This window comes from Palaemon carinicauda, chromosome 13 (genome assembly GCF_036898095.1).
Source record: "Palaemon carinicauda isolate YSFRI2023 chromosome 13, ASM3689809v2, whole genome shotgun sequence".
Classification (NCBI taxonomy): Eukaryota; Metazoa; Arthropoda; class Malacostraca; order Decapoda; family Palaemonidae; genus Palaemon; species Palaemon carinicauda.
In genome coordinates, this window is record NC_090737.1 from 40,160,813 (window position 1) to 40,178,918 (window position 18,106).

General features: G+C 46.1%; 1 protein-coding gene across 8 annotated transcripts in view; it reads left to right on the forward strand.

The window, feature by feature from the left end:
• The window catches only part of LOC137652292 (cAMP-regulated phosphoprotein 21-like), a 383,279-nt gene that overhangs the window by 236,564 nt on the left and 128,609 nt on the right, over positions 1 to 18,106 (forward strand). For all 8 annotated transcript variants that reach the window (XM_068385596.1, XM_068385602.1, XM_068385599.1 and 5 more), the window contains one exon: positions 1,908 to 2,163. In XM_068385596.1, coding sequence (XP_068241697.1) covers positions 1,908 to 2,163 — 256 coding nt within the window. The remainder of the gene's footprint in view (positions 1 to 1,907; positions 2,164 to 18,106) is intronic.

Here is an 18,106-nt window from a genome sequence, read left to right on the forward strand (position 1 = left end):
TTAGGCTGAAAGGAATTAACATTTCCTCTTTGTTGGAGTTGTTTCTCCTCTTATGGAGTCTCAAACTTACCTGCCCCCAGTCGGAAGTTAGACCACCCCCATGGAAAGGGTGCTCCCTACAAACCATTATGCCAGGCATCAGATCTTCACTTGACTTTAAAGATGGTTTTCCTACTTGCTTTGGCTTCGGCCAAGAGAGTTAGTGAACTCCATGATCTTTCCTACGATGTCTCCCATTCAAGGGCATAAGGGGAGGTAATGCTCGGCTTCATCCCCGAGTTTATTGCCAAGACTCAAAATCCGGGTGTAGCGGATCCTAGATTCGAGCCCTTCCAGTTTGGGAATCTCTGTAACATAAACGTTGATCCAGATCAACTGTTACTGCATCCAGTGAGGAATTTGAGGTACTATCTCAAAAGAACAGCAGGAGCTTGCCCCTGGGCATCAGCACTCTTTGTCAGCATGGGGAAAGTTAAAAGAAGGATCACAAAGAACATTATCTCTGCTTGGATTCGTAAGGTCATAGACCGAGCATTAAATCCCAATCCTTCTCCACAAACGAGACGATCCAGAGGTCATGACGTTAGGGGCATTAGCACGTCCCTAATGTTCACGAAAAACTACTCTGTGATGCAGGTCTTACAAATGGGCGTGTGGAAGCGTCGGACAACTTTCACCGCCCTCTACTTGCAAGATGTGACCCACAAGAACATGGAGACATTCTCCATTGGTTCTGTGGTGGCTGCACAACAAGTGGTTGAAATACCTCAGGCTCCTTGATGTTCGAGTAGCACATGGTTGAGGGCAGAGTTTACCTGGGATTATTCTGGGATGAATGTGTAAAAATGACTGGCTCTTTCATCTTCCCCTCTCTTGGGGAGCAGCACCTATGGTCTTCTGCAAGCTGGCCTTCTCCGTCTACAGGTAAAACTATTTCCCTTGTGTAACCAGGTATAGAAATAATACCTGTTGCGTCCTCATACCCCCTGGCGAGGTGGGATTGGGTAACGACTATAGTTGATTCAAAGATTCTTACATCTCTGAGAATTCTTACCTAGACTAGTCATATTGCTAGTATCACACAATCACACAGATTGCTCAGGCCACTAAACCATGCATTTTACGTACAGTTATTGAGGGGTCAGGGTTTTGTCCTTATACATGCAGAGCACGTTTGGGAAAAACCCGTGGTCAAAAACTAGCCAGTTGTTTTGGACTTTGACCCACCTTAAGTGTGAGGCATCCCTAATAAAGAGTAAAAGGGTTTTTATTTAATGTTAGAATAAATAACAAATTTAAAAATAATTTGTATTTTTCCTAACCATACAAACTTTGAGCTCTTTATACAAATTTGGCTCGCCATCACCTATTCCCCAGTAAGTCCTGCCTACAATCAAAATTGACGAGACAACACTGGTGTGTGTGTGTGTGATCGGGGTAGCTGGTCCTACCCCCCTCCTCGCTAACTAATGATGGGGTAGTTACACCTCGCTAAAAGTGTTATGGCTAGTCTTCCAGCTTTACTGAAAGTATATCCCCAATAAATAGCTCAAGATTAGTATCGTTAGGAAAATTACAAATTACTTTCAAATTTGTCGTTTTAAAGTTCCATCAATTCATTCATTTTCTCGTTTTGTGTGCATTGAACAAAGAAGGGACAAACATTAGATAAAACTCGCTTGTTCCTACATGCAGGAAAGGTCTTACCATTTAATAACTTTTGGCTTTACCTATCTTTGAGATTCATAGCCGAGTCCTTTCACCTAGATTAACAGTAAATGTTTTTTTTGTCATAATACAATAGATTCCTATTTATAATGCAGATTTCTGTGCTGTGTTGTAGGGTGGATATTTGATGTTTTAAATGTAATTATTAAAGATTACTAATTTGTTGCATTTGGTTTCAGCCTGTCTATTACATGCCAGCTGGTAGTGTTGGCAGTATGAATGGATCGCTCAAGTATGTATACCCCCAGTACCAGGTGGCTCCAGTCCAAGCTGCACCTGCTAGTGTTCAAACTGCAACTGGAGTACAACCAGCAGGTGTTCAACAAGTTCAGGGCATACCTGCTGTACCTGCAGTAGCAAGTACAATACCTGCAGTACCCGTACCACCTACTGCTCATCATCCCTCCATAGAACACAATGCTGCGCTCCCACCAGGTTAGTAACGTTTTTTTCTTTCTTTTTTTTTAAGTGTTCCAACACAAATACAAACCTTATGCTATTTATTGGGTGTACACTTTCAGAAAAGCTGAAAGAAGAGCTATAATAATTTTAGCAAGGATAACCATCCCAATTGCTAGTTAGCAGGTGGGGGGTAGGGGTATTCAGCTACCCTGCTCACTCACACACCTGGGCTGTGCAACTACTTTGCTTTCTGTCTCGGTAGAACTGATCATACCGCCTCTCTCTCCCGCAATTTTTTGACTTGCCATTACTAATCATTACAGCATATTCTTTCTCTTTTCAGTGTGTGTGCGTGCAGCGGCTTGCAGTCCCTATGCATACTTGTCCTGGTCCCAAAGGCCGCTCATGCGGCACTTTCATGTCTGCCATAGAGACGGACCCGCACCTGTTGTGTCCGGCTAGCCGGTGTCACCGGTGTTCCCAGGACTACACCTGTGTAGAGTGTAAGGAGTAGTCTGCCTCCCACTGGGAGAAGTCCGGACGACGGAAGAAGAAGAAATCCAAGCATGATTCTTCGCCTTCCAGGTCTTCCTTGAAGTTGAAGAAAACATGGTCTTTTACTTCTACCCCTCAATCTCTTCCTGAAGCTGCTACTCTGCTGCCCTCTGAGGAACAGCCGAGTAGCAGCGCAGCCCTTGTTACTCCATGTCAATCTTGTGGGTCAAGGGACAGTACTAACTTCCCTAGTGAATCGGTCCTGCTTCCTCCCCCAGGGAGCACCTGCTCTTTCTCTGACGATGTTTCTGGACAACACTTGGCATTAATGGCCCCCTTCTAAGAAGTTCCCTATGAACTCCTTCAATTGGCTGCCAAGCGGAGGCAGTCATCTCATTCCTCCTCTGAGGTTGATTATCCCTCCGTGGACGCAGGCGCTGTAGCCCATCTTTTCCCCTGCGGCCGATGCCGAAGATGATGTAATTCCAACAGGGACGGTGGAAGAGCAAAGTCCAAGGCAAGTTCCCCCTCGGGGTGAATACCTCTCTTGTTCATGGGAGAAAACCGCTAGTGGGCAGCAGTCATCATACTCTTATGCTTTTACCCCAAGGGTGGGGTCAAGGTATTGTCCTGAGAACAGTCCTTTCCTGTGGGAGAGACAGCTTTCGAACAGCAGTCTCTCGCTCAGGTGGATTCTGCTAGACGTTCCCCTTCAAAGGTTCGTTTGGTGGAGGGGTTTCTAACCCCTCTAAATTATAGGCACGCTCCTCCCCCAGCTGTTAGGAGATGTCTCTTTGAACCAGTCGGCTCTGATCACGATGTTCCTTCGGGATCTCGTGATGGCCAGGCATTGGGCACGCATGACCCTGAGCCTTTGGGCTCTCGTTGCATGGGCACTCTCAACCTAGGTTTTTCAGGTCCCAGTCACGCTGAACCTCCTGGCTCTCGTGGGTCCGAACCTTTGGGTTCATGGTACGCTGAGCCTTTGGGCTCTCGTATCTTTGGACCTATGGGGCCTCGTTGTGCCGAAACTTCGGGTTTTTGCGGCCTGGAACCTTCGGGTTCCAGTTGCTCTAAATATGTGACCTCTTGCAACACTGGTTACATTGAGCCTCCGGGCTCTCGTGCCTGACGGTACGCTGAGCCTTTGGACTCTCATGCCTCATGTCACGCTGAGCCTTCGGGGTCCTGTGATAGGTAGTCTTTCGCCTCCCATTGCGTTGAACCCTTGGGCTCTCGCAACAACGATTATGCTAAACCTTTGGACTCTTGTGCAACCTGTTACGTTGAGCCTTCGGGCTCTCGTATCTAGGAGACTTTGACCTCCTGTTGCGTTGAACCCTTGGACTCTCGCAACACCAGTTACATTAAGCCCTCAGGCTCTCGTGACTCGTGTTACGCTGAGCCTCTGAGCTCTCATAACTTGCATTATGGCAAACCAGCTGGACCTTGTAACATAGAGTCTTTAGACTCTCGTCACCTTGCCTTTGGGGTCTCGTGACTGGTGCTACACGGAGCCCTCACACTCCTGTCTTGCTGGGTATGCTGAGCCTTCGGACTCTCGTGGACCTTTTGTATGAATCCTACAACCTCATATGATATGTTTCCAGAGAATTTCCATCGTCAGTCGGGATTTACTTACATAGAATCCCTCAATTCTTGTCATGCCAATCCCCTCGGGCAGCTCAACCCAGAGCCTTCCCACTCTGTGGTTGCTTCCCCTCCTGGGTTTCGTTTCCCTGCACCTGCTCAGCCTTACGCTGCGCTGTGCTGCAGACCAGCATCACATGTCGGAGCAGCGTCGCTCGACGGAGCAGTGGATCGTAGCCGACCACAGTTGCGTGACCTGTACCGATACCAGCCCACCGTTTCTGCTCCCTCACACGAGATACCATCTCCGTTCTTGGCTGCAGGAGGTATACATGTCCAGGGTAAACCTCTCGCAAAATGAGGCTCCCATCAGTCTTTTTAATCTCGTGGGCCTCCACCTTCCTCGGGACATGTGTTGCCTTTGTGTCCACGTTCAGTTCCTCCCCCAAAAGAAAGACCAGTGCCGATCCTGCCTGCAAGCAAAGGGGGTCAGAATCTGTTTCAGATTCCGAAGCCCAAGGTTCGTTGCCGCCATAAGGACCCCCCTCCCAGCACATCGGGAGCTAGCAATCCCCCACTGCTGGAACCACTACAATCGGCCCTCATTATTCGCTGTACTTATGTTACAGACAAAGCTGTAAAAAGGATATTTTCATGAATAAATGCTGCACTAGGGTGGGCTAACTCCTAACCTAAAAAGTCACTGCCCCTTGCCACGAGCGGGTACCCGAGTTGATGATTAACACAGTAAATATGCATAATATTGTTATAATTTGGTTTTTACAATAATTTATAATCATATGTACTGTGAACAGTACATTTGCGCATATGTACACTGCGTACTAGTCACAGTAAAGTTGCAGTACAGTATTGTACTAAAGTAAAGCTTTACTGAGTCGTCATTATCCCCTTACAATACTGTTCTTTATAACAGAAATTGTTCCTATCTAGTAATTCTGTGCTGTAATCTAATACTCTCTGATACTGCAGTGTATAAAACAGTAATATATGTACAGTAATATCACTACAGTACAGCTCAACTGTACTTACTTTAAAGTGTTCGGTGTTTTCGTTAAGACGACTCGTAGCCTACGCGTTTTCTTCAAGCATGACGCAACTGTGTCGTGTCTTGTGCAGTAAGCTATTATCTACAGTAATTATATTTATTTCATCTTCTACTTCAGTGGGCTTGAAAAATAAAAGATAATAAAAGATTCATCAGTAACACTTCAGTATAATAATTGCATAAATGCATACAGCCACAACAACCAAACCAAAAAAGAATAATATAAACAACTGTTGCATTTCAATAATTGTATGATTTTTTTCTATTTACATAGTAGTTTGAAAGGAATTACTTAACAACATATAATGTGCTCAGTAATATCATATGCTGTAGTTGTGTTTTTTAAGTAAAATAAACATATTTTAAAGTAAAAACATTCCTTTAGGATTGTATAGGTCTACGTATTTTGCCAAGATGGCGGTAGACGATATGCTTACATAATCTCATTGATGAAGTGGTAGCTATAATGATTGCTGAAATTCACAAAACAGATTTTGAGCGAAGCGAAAAATCTATTTTTGGGTGAGATAGCCATGTCGTCCTGATGGAAGGTTCCTTTAAGTAGCTTCCTAGGGTATATTTGACTATACCCTAGAAAGCTACTTAAAGGAACCTTCCATCAGGACGACATGGCCTGAGCCAAAAATTGTTTTGTTTATATACTTTCTTAAACAGAAATACAGCTTATTTTATAAACTAAAAACATAAAAATCTGGGTAATAATTGATTCTTTAAAATAAAAAAAATAGAGCATTCGATCACTGTTCAACACTGACTCTCTCTCTCTCTCTCTCTCTCTCTCTCTCTCTCTCTCTCTCTCTCTCTCTCTCTCTCTCACAAATGAAATCTTTGCTTCATTGCAAAGTCTATATTGAATACTCACTGATGGAGCTATAATAAATAATTTCTTAAGCTTTTTAATCAAGCACCACAGAGCTAAAAACTATCAAACTATAAAATAGCAACATGAGTGAAACTCCGGTTAACGTTATGCAATTCAACAGTACCAGTAAATAAAATATGAGAGAAGTATTTCAAATAAAACTATTGAAATTAGTATGCTAATTGGAAAATGATAGATGAAGTAATAATTGTTTCTTTTCGTAAATATGAAATATCTTCCGGTAGCATGCCTTAATAATAAGTGAGTTATTTGAGTTATTTGATCCGAAAATTGAGGTTGATCCGCTGATTTGAATGTAAACATTGCAAAAGATTATATTTTGCTATGTTTTTAATTATAAATATGATACTAAAATGTGAATATTTCATGGATTTTTATTGGATACAGTTAAGTGAAACACCAGTTTTCAATATTAAACTTACCCGATAATCATGTAGCTGTCAACTCCGTTGCCCGACAGAATTCTATGGAGGGATACGCCAGCTATCACAATACTAGAAGGGGGTGTATTTACCAGCGCCACCTGTGGCCAGGTACTCAAGTACTTCTTGTTGACACCTCCTCAATTATTCCTCTGTCGTGCTTCCGGCAAGACGTTCTGGGATACGCTTATGTTCTTGGAGTATTTTCACGACTTTGGTGAAGTATTTCTCTTTGATTTCGGCTGTCGCTTTACTGGAAACTTCTATATTAGCTTAGTTAGCTTTTGGAATTAATTTGATTAATTATGGTGACGAAGAGAGTATGAACTCTCGTTCACCTTTCAATGGCCGACCCTTCTCTTAGACGGAAGTGTTGGTGTCTAAGAGAGTATAGACTCTCTTTCTTAATTTTGCTTAACAAAAGTTATAGATTTATTTTATATCTCTCCGCCTCTTATAGGCCTCTTCGATTAACTTCCTTTTATTATAAACTTATTAAAATTAATTTTTATATTTGTTTATATTCGACCTTCCTAATAGTAGGCGGTCTTTTCTTGGTACCGAAGTTAATTTACATTGAGCCCGTCATTTCGGTTTTACCTGTTAACATATTATGCTATTTCCGCCACAGAGTTTGAAAGAATTTCTTTGATAGTCTCGTACTGTTTTTCAAAGTTGAACTAACGTTTTGTTTTGTCTCTGCAGTTGTTGACGTTCAGAACGTTCAACTTGCACTCTATCGTTACGATAGAGAAAGAATGTTCACGGTTTCACGTTGCAGTAAGAGTAACCGTGTCTAGCGTTTTGTTCATTCTTTCTTAACTTAATGGTTTTGATCCTAATAAAGGAACTTTTCAGTTTTTTCCTTTAACAATAATATGTTTTAACGATATATATGATTGGGCTCTTCTCTCAGGCCAAGAGAGAGAGAGAGAGAGAGAGATAGAGACGGAGGGAGAAAGAGGATAAACGTTCCCTAGTCTCTTTAGGGGAAGAAACTAAACGTTTCTAGAGTGATCTAGTGTTTAGTCTCTTTCCAGCCACTGAATTATCTTTCATTAGATTTTTCTGTTACATTGTAATTCTGTTTTCGCAATTACTAACTTTTGAGAAAGGATAGAATTGCGTGTTTCAGGTACAAACCACTTAAAGTTTCGAGTTCAGTGAAATAAGTGCAAACAGAAATCAAAGTGATAAGTGATTAGCGCAAAGTATGTCAGTGTTGTGCGTGAGGGTACTTTTGTGCGCGCCAGTCGTCCTCCCAGTCCGGGACCTCTTGCAAGCTCCCAAGCCCAGGGGAGAAGCAATGTCGAAGGGCAGAAGGGTTCAGCAGGCCTTGATCGGCGCACAGAAGTATCCTCGGTGGTTGTGGGCGTGTCTTACCGAGACCGTCACTCCCACCCGCAGACGATTGAGCCCTTATTTTGCTCGTCTGCAGAAGAAATTTAGGGGAGAAAACGCTGGTCTCAGGTCTCAAGACTTTTTAAACGTAAAGTCCAGACCTATGCCAGACGTACGAAGTTAGAGTTCACAGTCATTGGGTTAGCTCTGACTCTCCTCAGTCATCAGTTGAATGCACTCCGCCTAAGAGGAGTAAGGTTCTGCCACAACAGAGCTCGACTGTTAAGGCTTTACCTCAGCTTACTGTAGTTTCTGCCGACCCCAAGTGGACTCTACTACAGTCCATGCAAGCACTGCTTTCGGACTTGATGCGTGAGTGTCGGGCTGAGAGTGTTGCGCCTCCGCCTCCGCCTACACTCCCTCCGCCTATGCTCGCTCCGCCTGATCGCAGTACCACCTGCCAGGCGTACGATGTTGTGGACTCTACTACAGTCCATGCAAGCACAGCTTTCGGACTTGATGCGTGAGTGTCGGGCTGAGAGTGTTGCGCCTCCGCCTCCGCCTACACTCCCTCCGCCTATGCTCGCTCCGCCTGATCGCAGTACCACCTGCCAGGCGTACGATGTTGTGGACTCTACTACAGTCCATGCAAGCACAGCTTTCGGACTTGATGCGTGAGTGTCGGGCTGAGAGTGTTGCTCCTCCGCCTCCGCCTACACTCCCTCCGCCTACACTCGCTCCGCCTGATCGCAGTACCACCTGCCAGGCGTACGATGTTGTGGACTCTACTACAGTCCATGCAAGCACAGCTTTCGGACTTGATGCGTGAGTGTCGGGCTGAGAGTGTTGCTCCTCCGCCTCCGCCTACACTCCCTCCGCCTACGCTCGCTCCGCCTGATCGCAGTACCACCTGCCAGGCGTACGATGTTGAGCCACGTGCTGAGTTTGCTGTTCCCAGTGGTGTTCAGCCTCCGCCTTCTTTAAGGCAACCTTTACAATGGGATCAGGAGGATTATACCTCTCTTCCTCCGCCTCCACTTGCTGTTCCACCAGTGATGCAACACTCGGTTGAGGTACAACAACCTCTCCCGTCCATGAGTCAGTCTCCTCAGCTCTCGCTGCAGCGAGCTTAACCCTCCACAAGGCAAGCACCACAACACCTTAGCCTTGCGCCTCAGGAGCCTCAGCTTGCGAGACATTTACCTTGTTCTGCGCAGCCTCTTCCTCATCGCGCTCCGCTCACACCACAGGAACTGGAACTTGCTACTCCGCTTCCGCCAACCGCTCAGCAAGCGCAACCCTTGGGTTCAACCACTCATGCTAGGAGTCAGCCTCCTCCACCCATGCGCCTTCCTTCTGCTTGTCTTTTATTCAGCCTTTGCAGACTGAGCCTCAGGTGTTCCCTCAACAGAGTCTTGAAGAGGAAACCACAACTATTGTTGTTCCAGCTCGTTCTGACTCTGCTGTTCAGCATACCTTACCTCCATTTTCAAACCATGGCAAAAATATGAATCATGAGTTATGAATGTAAGGTAAACATTATGTTGATTTTTAAACCCCATGCAAGCATGCATAAAGCACTCTAGCACTGGTCATGGAATTTCTGAGAAATGTTAAACGCCATGCACACGCTCTGCTTTCCTTACAGCAGGCTCTGCTTACAGCAGGCTCTGCTTACTACATGCTCAGCATACAGCATGCTCTGCATTCAGCATGCTCTGCATACAACATGCTCTGCATACAGCATGCTCTGCATTCAGCATGCTCTGCATACAACATGCTCTACATACAGCATGCTCTGCATACAGCATACTCTGCATACATCATGCTCTGCATACCTTACCGCATGCTTCTCAGTCACACATCTTGGGTTGTTGCCAACTCACTAGACTGTCAAGCAGTTTCATAACGTTGCCTTCTAGTCTGCTGCTTTTGCACCAGTGAACCCTCACTCAGAGAACTTAGCTTTGCTAGGATAAGGTCCCTGTAGATGAGAAAGTTCTTTTCTCCCTCCTTCTGATATTCCCTTGAGGACTCTGTCATTTGGAGGGAGCCTTTAGCTGCATAACCTCTTATGGACTTTTATTTAAGCATAACATGCTTCCAGGGAAGGTTATGGTTCCACTTCAGTCGCTAATCCCGTCTGTTACCACACCTGCTCCCATGACCTTGAGCTGTGTTGCATGACATGCAGTCCAAGCTTAGTCCTTGTTAGAGGATTTTTTGTTTACGGAGTCAATGTGTCACGGGGAAGACGTTCAACAACCAACAGAAGTGACTTGTTGTGACGCAGTGCGGCAACCTCAGCAACCCGTTAAGGAGTTGTCTGTACGACCCAGACAGTCTAGACAGATTCGGGTTGTCACTGTACTTCCTCGCTTGCCCATGATTGACAGTTCACAGACTGTGCAGCAGTATCATGATCTTGTGTCCGGCTCCGTCAGACGACTGGCTTTTAAGAGCTCCCACAAGTCGTCGCTGTCTGGAGATTTTCAAATGGACTATGGATCTGACCAAGGAACTGGGCCTCCTGGTCAATTTTGAGGAGTCTCAGCTCGTTCCATCCCAGACCATTGTCTCCTTGGGTATGGATCTTCAGAGTCGAGCTTTTCGGACTTTTCCGTCGGCCCCAAGGATCTTCCAAGCCCTAGAATGCATCCAGAGCATGCTGAGAAGGAACCGATGCTCAGTCAGGTAGTGGATGAGTCTAACAGGGACACTTTCATCGCTGGCCCTGTTCATCGTGTTAGGGAGACTCCTCCTCCCCTCCCTTCAGTATCATCTAGCTGCTCACTGGATAAAGGACATGACGCTAGAGACGGTCTCAGTTCCTGTTTCCGAAGAGAGGAGGTCTTCTCTCGCGTGGTGTAAGAACAGCTTTCTTCTCAAGGAAGGCTACCTTTGGCTGTTCAGAAACACGACCGCCTTCTCCTCTCGGACGCATCAGACACGGGCTGGGGTGCGACTTTGGACGGACAAGAATGCTCGGGAACATGGAATCAGGAGCAAAGGACACTTCACATCATTTGCAAGAAGTTGTTGGCGGTTATTCTGGCCTTGATAAACTTCAAGTCCCTCCAGCTTAACAAAGTGGTGGAGGTGGACTCTGACAACACCACAGCCCTGGCTTACATCTTCAAGCAGGGAGGGACTCTTTCGTGGAAGTTGTTCTAGATCGCAAGGGACCTACTCATCTGGTCTTTAGATCGAAAGCTAACTGGTAACGAGGTTCATTCAGGGCGGTATGAATGTCATGGCAGATCACCTCAGACGGAAGGGTCAGGTCATCCCCACAGAGTAGACCCTTCTCAAGAATGTTTGCAACAGACTTTGGGCCCTGTGGGGTCAGCCAACCATAGATCTGTTCACTACCTCGATAACCTAGAGACTCCTGTTGTATTGTTCTCCGATTCCAAACCCAGCAGCAGTTCACGTGGATGCTTTTCTGCTGGATTGGTTCCATCTCGACCTGTATGCATTCCCGCCGTTCAAGATTGTCAACAGAGTACTTCAGAAGTTCTCCTCTCACTAAGGGACACGGCTGACGTTGGTTGGCTCCGCTCTGGTCCGCGAGAGAATGGTTCTTAGAGGTACTGCAATGGCTGGTCGACATTCCCAGGACTCTTCCTCTAGGAGTGAACCTTCTAAGTCTACCTCACGTAAAGAAGGTACACCCAATCCTCCACGCTCTTCGTCTGACTGCCTTCAGACTTTCGAAAGACTCTCAAGAGCTAGGGGCTTTTCGAAGGAGGCAGCCAGAGCGATTGCCAAAGCAAGGAGAACATCCACTCTCAGAATCTATCAGTCTCAAGGGGAAGTCTTCCGTAGCTGGTACAAGACCAATGCAGTTTCCTCAACCAGTACCACTGTAACCCAGATTGCTGACTTCCTGTTATATCTAAGGAAAGTAAGATCCCTTTCAGCTCCTACGATCAAGGGTTACAGAAGTATGTTGGCAGCGGTTTTCCGCCACAGAGGCTTGGATCTTTCCACCAACAAAGATCTACAGGACCTCCCTAGGTCTTTTGAGACCTCAAAGGAACGTCGGTTGTCCACTCCAAGCTGGAATCTAGACGTGGTCCTAAGGTTCCTTATGTCATCAAGATTTGAACCTCTCCAATCAGCCTCTTTTTAGGACCTCACATTAAAAACTCTTTTCCTCGTGTGCTTGACAACAGCTAAAAGAGTAAGTGAGATCCACGCCTTCAGCAGGATCATTGTTTTCACATCTGAAACGGCTACATGTTCCTTGCAGCTCGGTTTTTGCTAAACGAGCTTCCTTCACGTCCTTGGCCTAAGTCGTTCGAGATCCCAAGCCTGTCCAACTTGGTGGGGAATGATCTGAAAAGAGTACTTTGCCCAGTTAGAGCTCTTAGGTACTATCTAAAAAGGTCTTAACCTTTACAAGGACAATCAGAAGCCTTATAGTGTGCTATCAAGAAACCTTCTTTTCCAAGTTCTAAGAACTCAGTTTCTTACTATTCAGGCTTCTGATTAGAGAAACACATTCTCGTCTGAAGGAAGAAGACCTTGCTTTGCTGAAGGTAAGGACACATGAAGTGGGAGCTGTGGCTACTTCAGTGGCCTTCAAACAGAACTATTCTCTGCAGAGTGTTATGGATGCAACCTATTGGAGAAGCAAGTCAGTGTTCGCATCATTCTATCTCAAAGATGTCCAGTCTCTTTACGAGTACTGCTACACCCTGGGACCATTCGTAGCAACGGATGCAGTAGTAGGCGAGGGCTCAGCCACTACATTCCCATAATCCCATAACCTTTTAACTTTTCTCTTGAATACTTTTTATGGGTTGTACGGTCGGCTAAAAAGCCTTCCACATCCTTGTTGATTTGGCGGGTGGTCAATTCTTTCTTGAGAAGCGCCGAGGTTAAAGGTTGTGATGAGGTCCTTTAGTATGGGTTGCAGCCCTGTATACTTTAGCACCTTTGAGTTGATTCAGCCTCCCAAGAGGAACGCTGCGCTCAGTAAGGAAGACGATCTTATTAAAGGCAGAGTAACGGTTCAAGTCGACTTCCTTACCAGGTACTTATTATTTCATTGTTATTGTGGATAACTGATTATATGAAATACGGGATACTTAGCTATCCTTTAGTCTTGTACACTGGTTTTTCACCCACCCCCCTGGGTGTGAATCAGCTACATGATTATCGGGTAAGTTTAATATTGAAAAATGTTATTTTTATTAGTAAAATAAATTTTTGAATATACTTACCCGATAATCATGATTTAATCGACCCTCCCTTCCTCCCCATAGAGAACCAGTGGACCGAGGAATAATTGAGGAGGTGTCAACAAGAAGTACTTGAGTACCTGGCCACAGGTGGCGCTGGTAAATACACCCCCTTCTAGTATTGTGATAGCTGGCGTATCCCTCCATAGAATTCTGTCGGGCAACGGAGTTGACAGCTACATGATTATCGGGTAAGTATATTCAAAAATTTATTTTACTAATAAAAATAACATTTTAATCAAAATCCAGTTTATTTCAAATATAGCTGTAATTTTGTATCACAGTAAATGGATATACACTACAGAGAGAGCGAGGACCAGCTGGGTGGAGAGATAGGTAGTGGTACGAAGCACTATCAATGTAAAGGAGTGCGGGCTATCTGAAATCATTGCGCAGCATGAATGTTGTAGCAATTATGAGAGTTTTTATTTGATAGGTATTGCCTTGTTCTTATGTGCGAAAAACCGAAGCTGCAGAGCAAGAACCCACGATGAACAAGGGCCGACTGTATTTAACGTAGCCATGACGGGGGCCATTTGCCTGTTCCCAGTCCTTAGGTGGCACTCTAAGGATTCCTTTACTGCCAGCCCTCGTTCTGGGTGCCTCTCCTCCGGCAGACCCCAGGAGGAATTCACAGAGCCCGCCCTTAGGGAGAAGCCCATCTCTCCCCGTAAGAGACCTACGAAGAGAGAGCTCCAGTACCTAGCAGTCCCCTGTAGTTCAGGACTCCACAGGCCAGAGCTAAGGGTAGGAGGAAAAGGATGAGACATTCTCCTTCTAAAGAAGACAGGGTGACATCCTACACGGACTCGTACCACCTTATTTCCAGTCAAGTAGGTACCAAGGGCTGGTCACCCTCCAACCTGTCTGGACATTATTCCTCCACCTCTGGAAATCCATCAACTACCTCAGCATAGACAGCCCAAGGATTTGTTCACAAGTCTTAAATTCTTGGCTAGAGCTCCTCTACGTCAACCTGAGAGGCAGAATGAGTTCCCGTCCATGTCGTCGGACATCCCCGTCATTGGTCTACCCAGATGACAACCCTGAACCACTCCAGGCTCCTATGGTTGAGAGCTTGGACATGAATGAAAGAGATCATGAGGACAATCTTCTTCCAGCTGTCAGAGGTAGAGAAAGGAATCTGAATACACCTTCTTGCATGTGTTATCCTGCATCCGCACCATCAATGGGCTTCCAGACCCATCGACCACCCCTCTTGAAGGTAAGGATACGGTCCTTGACCAGGTGTACGGCACTCAGAGACCCCTGAAGGCCAGTGCAGCTTTGCAATGGTTAAAGGTATTGAAGAGTGCCAAACAGAAGCCGGCGTCACAGGCCATAGGCTCCTCCTCCTCTTTACATTCCAGCGCCTCCTTCAAACTCCTCTCTCCTCTTTATGAATTACAAAGGAGGTTTTATGAGATTATGAACGAGTCTTTCCCGCTGCTGCCTCTAGACCATTCCATAAAGGCACTCACGAAAGGTACGCCCTTCTAGAAACTCATGGGACTTCTGATCTCGTACTCGGCCTACTAGATACTCAACCAAGAAAAAGTCATGAAGTATGCTATGCAGGCAACATCGTAGCTTGATTTCTGGTTGGGGTCTTTAGGACGACTGATCCAGTCTCGGGACTGGTCTCGGGAGTCCAGAAGGAAGTCTATGGAGACTTTCCTATTGTCTGGAACAAGGGCATTAGAGTTTCTCTCCCACCAGGTGGTGAACCTTTGGGCTAACACCATCCTGAAGAGGAGAGACTCCGTCATAGGGAAGTCCCATTGGCAATTCCTTCAGGCCGAAGTATCGAGACTCAGGAACTCTCCCTTTGAAGGGAGTTCCCCATTTGGTCTGGAGGAAGTCGAGCGGGTGGCTGAGAGATGAAGGAAGTTAAATCGGGACTCCCTCATCCAGAACTTTGACATTCAAGCCTTATCATCATCAGGCACAGAGAAAATAGGCTCCCAAACTGCCGACAAACAGAGCTAGGTACCCTAGACAGCCAAGTCCCAAGGTGTCTAAGAAGTCCTTTCGAAGCAAAATTTTTTCTGTGAATGGAAGGGTAAGAGGATATCTGGCCGAGGTCCATCCCACTAGGATGGGCAATCCTCCTATACGACCACCTGTGGGGGAATGTCTGCAAAGCCGCTGGCAAAGGTGGCTACATCACAGGACCGAACCCTGGACAGTCGAGGTGGTTCGTTCTAGGTATCGCGTCCCGTTCACACTATCTCTCTCTCCACTAACTCGGGATCCAGTTCCAGCAAACTCTTACGCTAAGGGATCCGCAAAGGCATTAGCCCATCGGGCAGAAATGCAGACTCTGTAGGAGAAGGGTGCTCTCCAAGAGGTCCTTGATGTGTCCCCAGGCTTCTAAAGTTGACTCTTTCTTGTGAGAAAGGCATCTGGAGGCTGAAGATCAGTCATTGACCTCCCAGCCCTGAACTTGTTTGTCATTCTAACCTCGTTCAGGATGAAGACAGCCGACATGGTCAGACAAGCAAAAAGACAGTAGGACTTCATGTGCACACTGGATCTCAAGGACACATACATCCAGATCTCAATCCATCTTTCTTCCAGGAAGTATCTAAGATTCATGCTAAACCAGAAACATTACCAGTTCAAGGTGCTGTGCTTCAGTCTTTCCACAGCACCCCAGGTTTTCACGAGTCTTCTCCTTCGTGTCGGCATGTGCTCACAGAATCAGCATACGTCTCCTAAGATATTTGGACGACTGGCTGATTCTAGCAGACTCGGCAGCGACCCTTCTTCGCCACCGAGACGAGCTTCTAAGGTTTTGCCAAGGTCTGGGGATCAAGATAAACCTCGGGAAGTCTCATTGCTCCCATTACATAGACTGGTATATCTGGGCATGTTGATAGACACCGAAAGGCAAAAAGAATTTCCATCAGACAAAAGAATTCAGAGGCTGAGGGAGGTAGCACAGCCCTTCCTCAGACGAGAAGACCTCCCAGCTCAGAGCTGGTTGCGGCTGCTTGACCATCTATCCTCTCTGGCTAGTCTAGTTTCCAATGGACGCCTCAGGATGAGATCCCTCCAGGGGTGCCTAGTCCGCATAGGACAACAAGAACAGACGGACCTCAGATGGTGGTTGACAGACCAAAACCTCTGCAAAGGGGTTGATCTTTTCGTCTCTCCTCCGGAATTAATGCTCTTTTTGTATGCATTAAAAGAAGGATGGGGCCCCCATATGCTGCATCACACCACCTCTGGCCAATGGTCCAAATCAGAAAGGTGTCAGCACATAAATCTCTTAGAGATGTGGGCAGCTTTCTTCATCCTCCAACAGTTCCACCAGTTCCTGGCAGGGCACACTGTGGTATTAATGAGTGACAATTCCACAGTAGTAGCTAACCTGAACAAACTTGGCGGTACCTTTTCGCAGCAACTGTACCATCTAGCAGTAGAGATATTCAGATGGGGAGAAGACAGCTCGGTGACCCTATCTGCACTCTTCATTCCAGGCAAATGGAATGTGCTAGCAGACCATCTGAACAGAGCGACTCAGGTATTGGGCTCCAAGTGGTCTTTGAATCATCTAGTAGCCAACAAAGTCCTGACTTTGTGGGATTCCCCGACTGTCGACCTGTTCGCAACGGCACTGAACTTCAGGCTCCTGCTTTACTGTTCCCCAGTCTTGGATCCCCAAGTTCTTTGGCAAAATGCATTCTAACAACATTGGGAAAACATAGACGTGTACGTGTTTCGCCCATTTTGTCTGATTGGAAAAGTCCTTAACCAAGTCAGGGTAAGCAAGAGCTTTCTAATGACTAACAGCTCTGCTATGGGCTCAAACAAAGTGGTTTCTGGACCTTCTGCAGTTCTTCACAAAGATCCCAAGGGAACTCTCTCCACGACATGATCTGCTCAAACAAGCACATACCAACATCTACCACAAAGCCGTAGTTTTGCTTCAATTTCACACCTGAAGACTGTCCAGCACCTCCTCAGACAGAGAGGCTTTTTGCAACGAGTTGCAAAAAGAATGGCTGAACACCTCAGATGCTCTACAGCATCGGTCGAAGTGGTCTGTTTTCTGTGGTTGGTGTCATGGAAGGGACATTAATCATCTCGCTGCCTCTATTCCAGCAATAACGGAGTTCCTTGTACACCTTCAGGAAGAAATGCTTCTCTCTGTAATGGCAGTAAAAGGCTACTGCTCAGCCTTGAATCTAGCCTTTAAACTGAAAGGAGTAGATATTTCCTCCTTGTTGGAACTTTCCTTGCTCATACGAAGCTATGAGATTTTTTGTCCACAGTCGGAACTTAGACCTCCTCTTTCGAACGTGGTTCGGGTACTTCTGTCCTTGAAGTGCCCTCCTTACAAACCATTACACCAGGCAACAGATCACCACTTCACATGGAAGATGGTATTCCTACTCTCTTTGGCTTTGGTCAAAAGAGCGAGCTACATGGACTATCCTCTGATGTCTCCCACTCTAGGAGATGGGGAGAAGTAATCCTCAATTTAGTTCTTAAGTTCATTGCCAAGACTCAAAATCCGGGTGTGTTAGACCCTATGTTTGGCCCATTTTGGATAGAGAGTCTACGTTCTGTAACTGAAGGCCCAGACCAACTTCTACTTTGCCCTGTGAGGAGCCTGAAGTGCTACCTAAAGAGAACAACAGCAGCTCGCCCTTGTGCATCGTCGTCGTTTGTCAGCACGGGGAAGGTCAAGAAGAGGGTCACGAGGAATACCAACTCCTCCTTGATCTGTAAGGTTGTTGAGTTTGCACTCGGCTCCTACCCTCTTCCTACCAAACGACCCAGAGCTCATGACGTCAGGGGCACTGCAACGTCCCTGCTGTTCAAGAAAACATACTCTGTGGCGCAGGTACTGCAAGTGGGCATGTGGAAATGTCAGACAACCTTCACCGCCCACTACCTG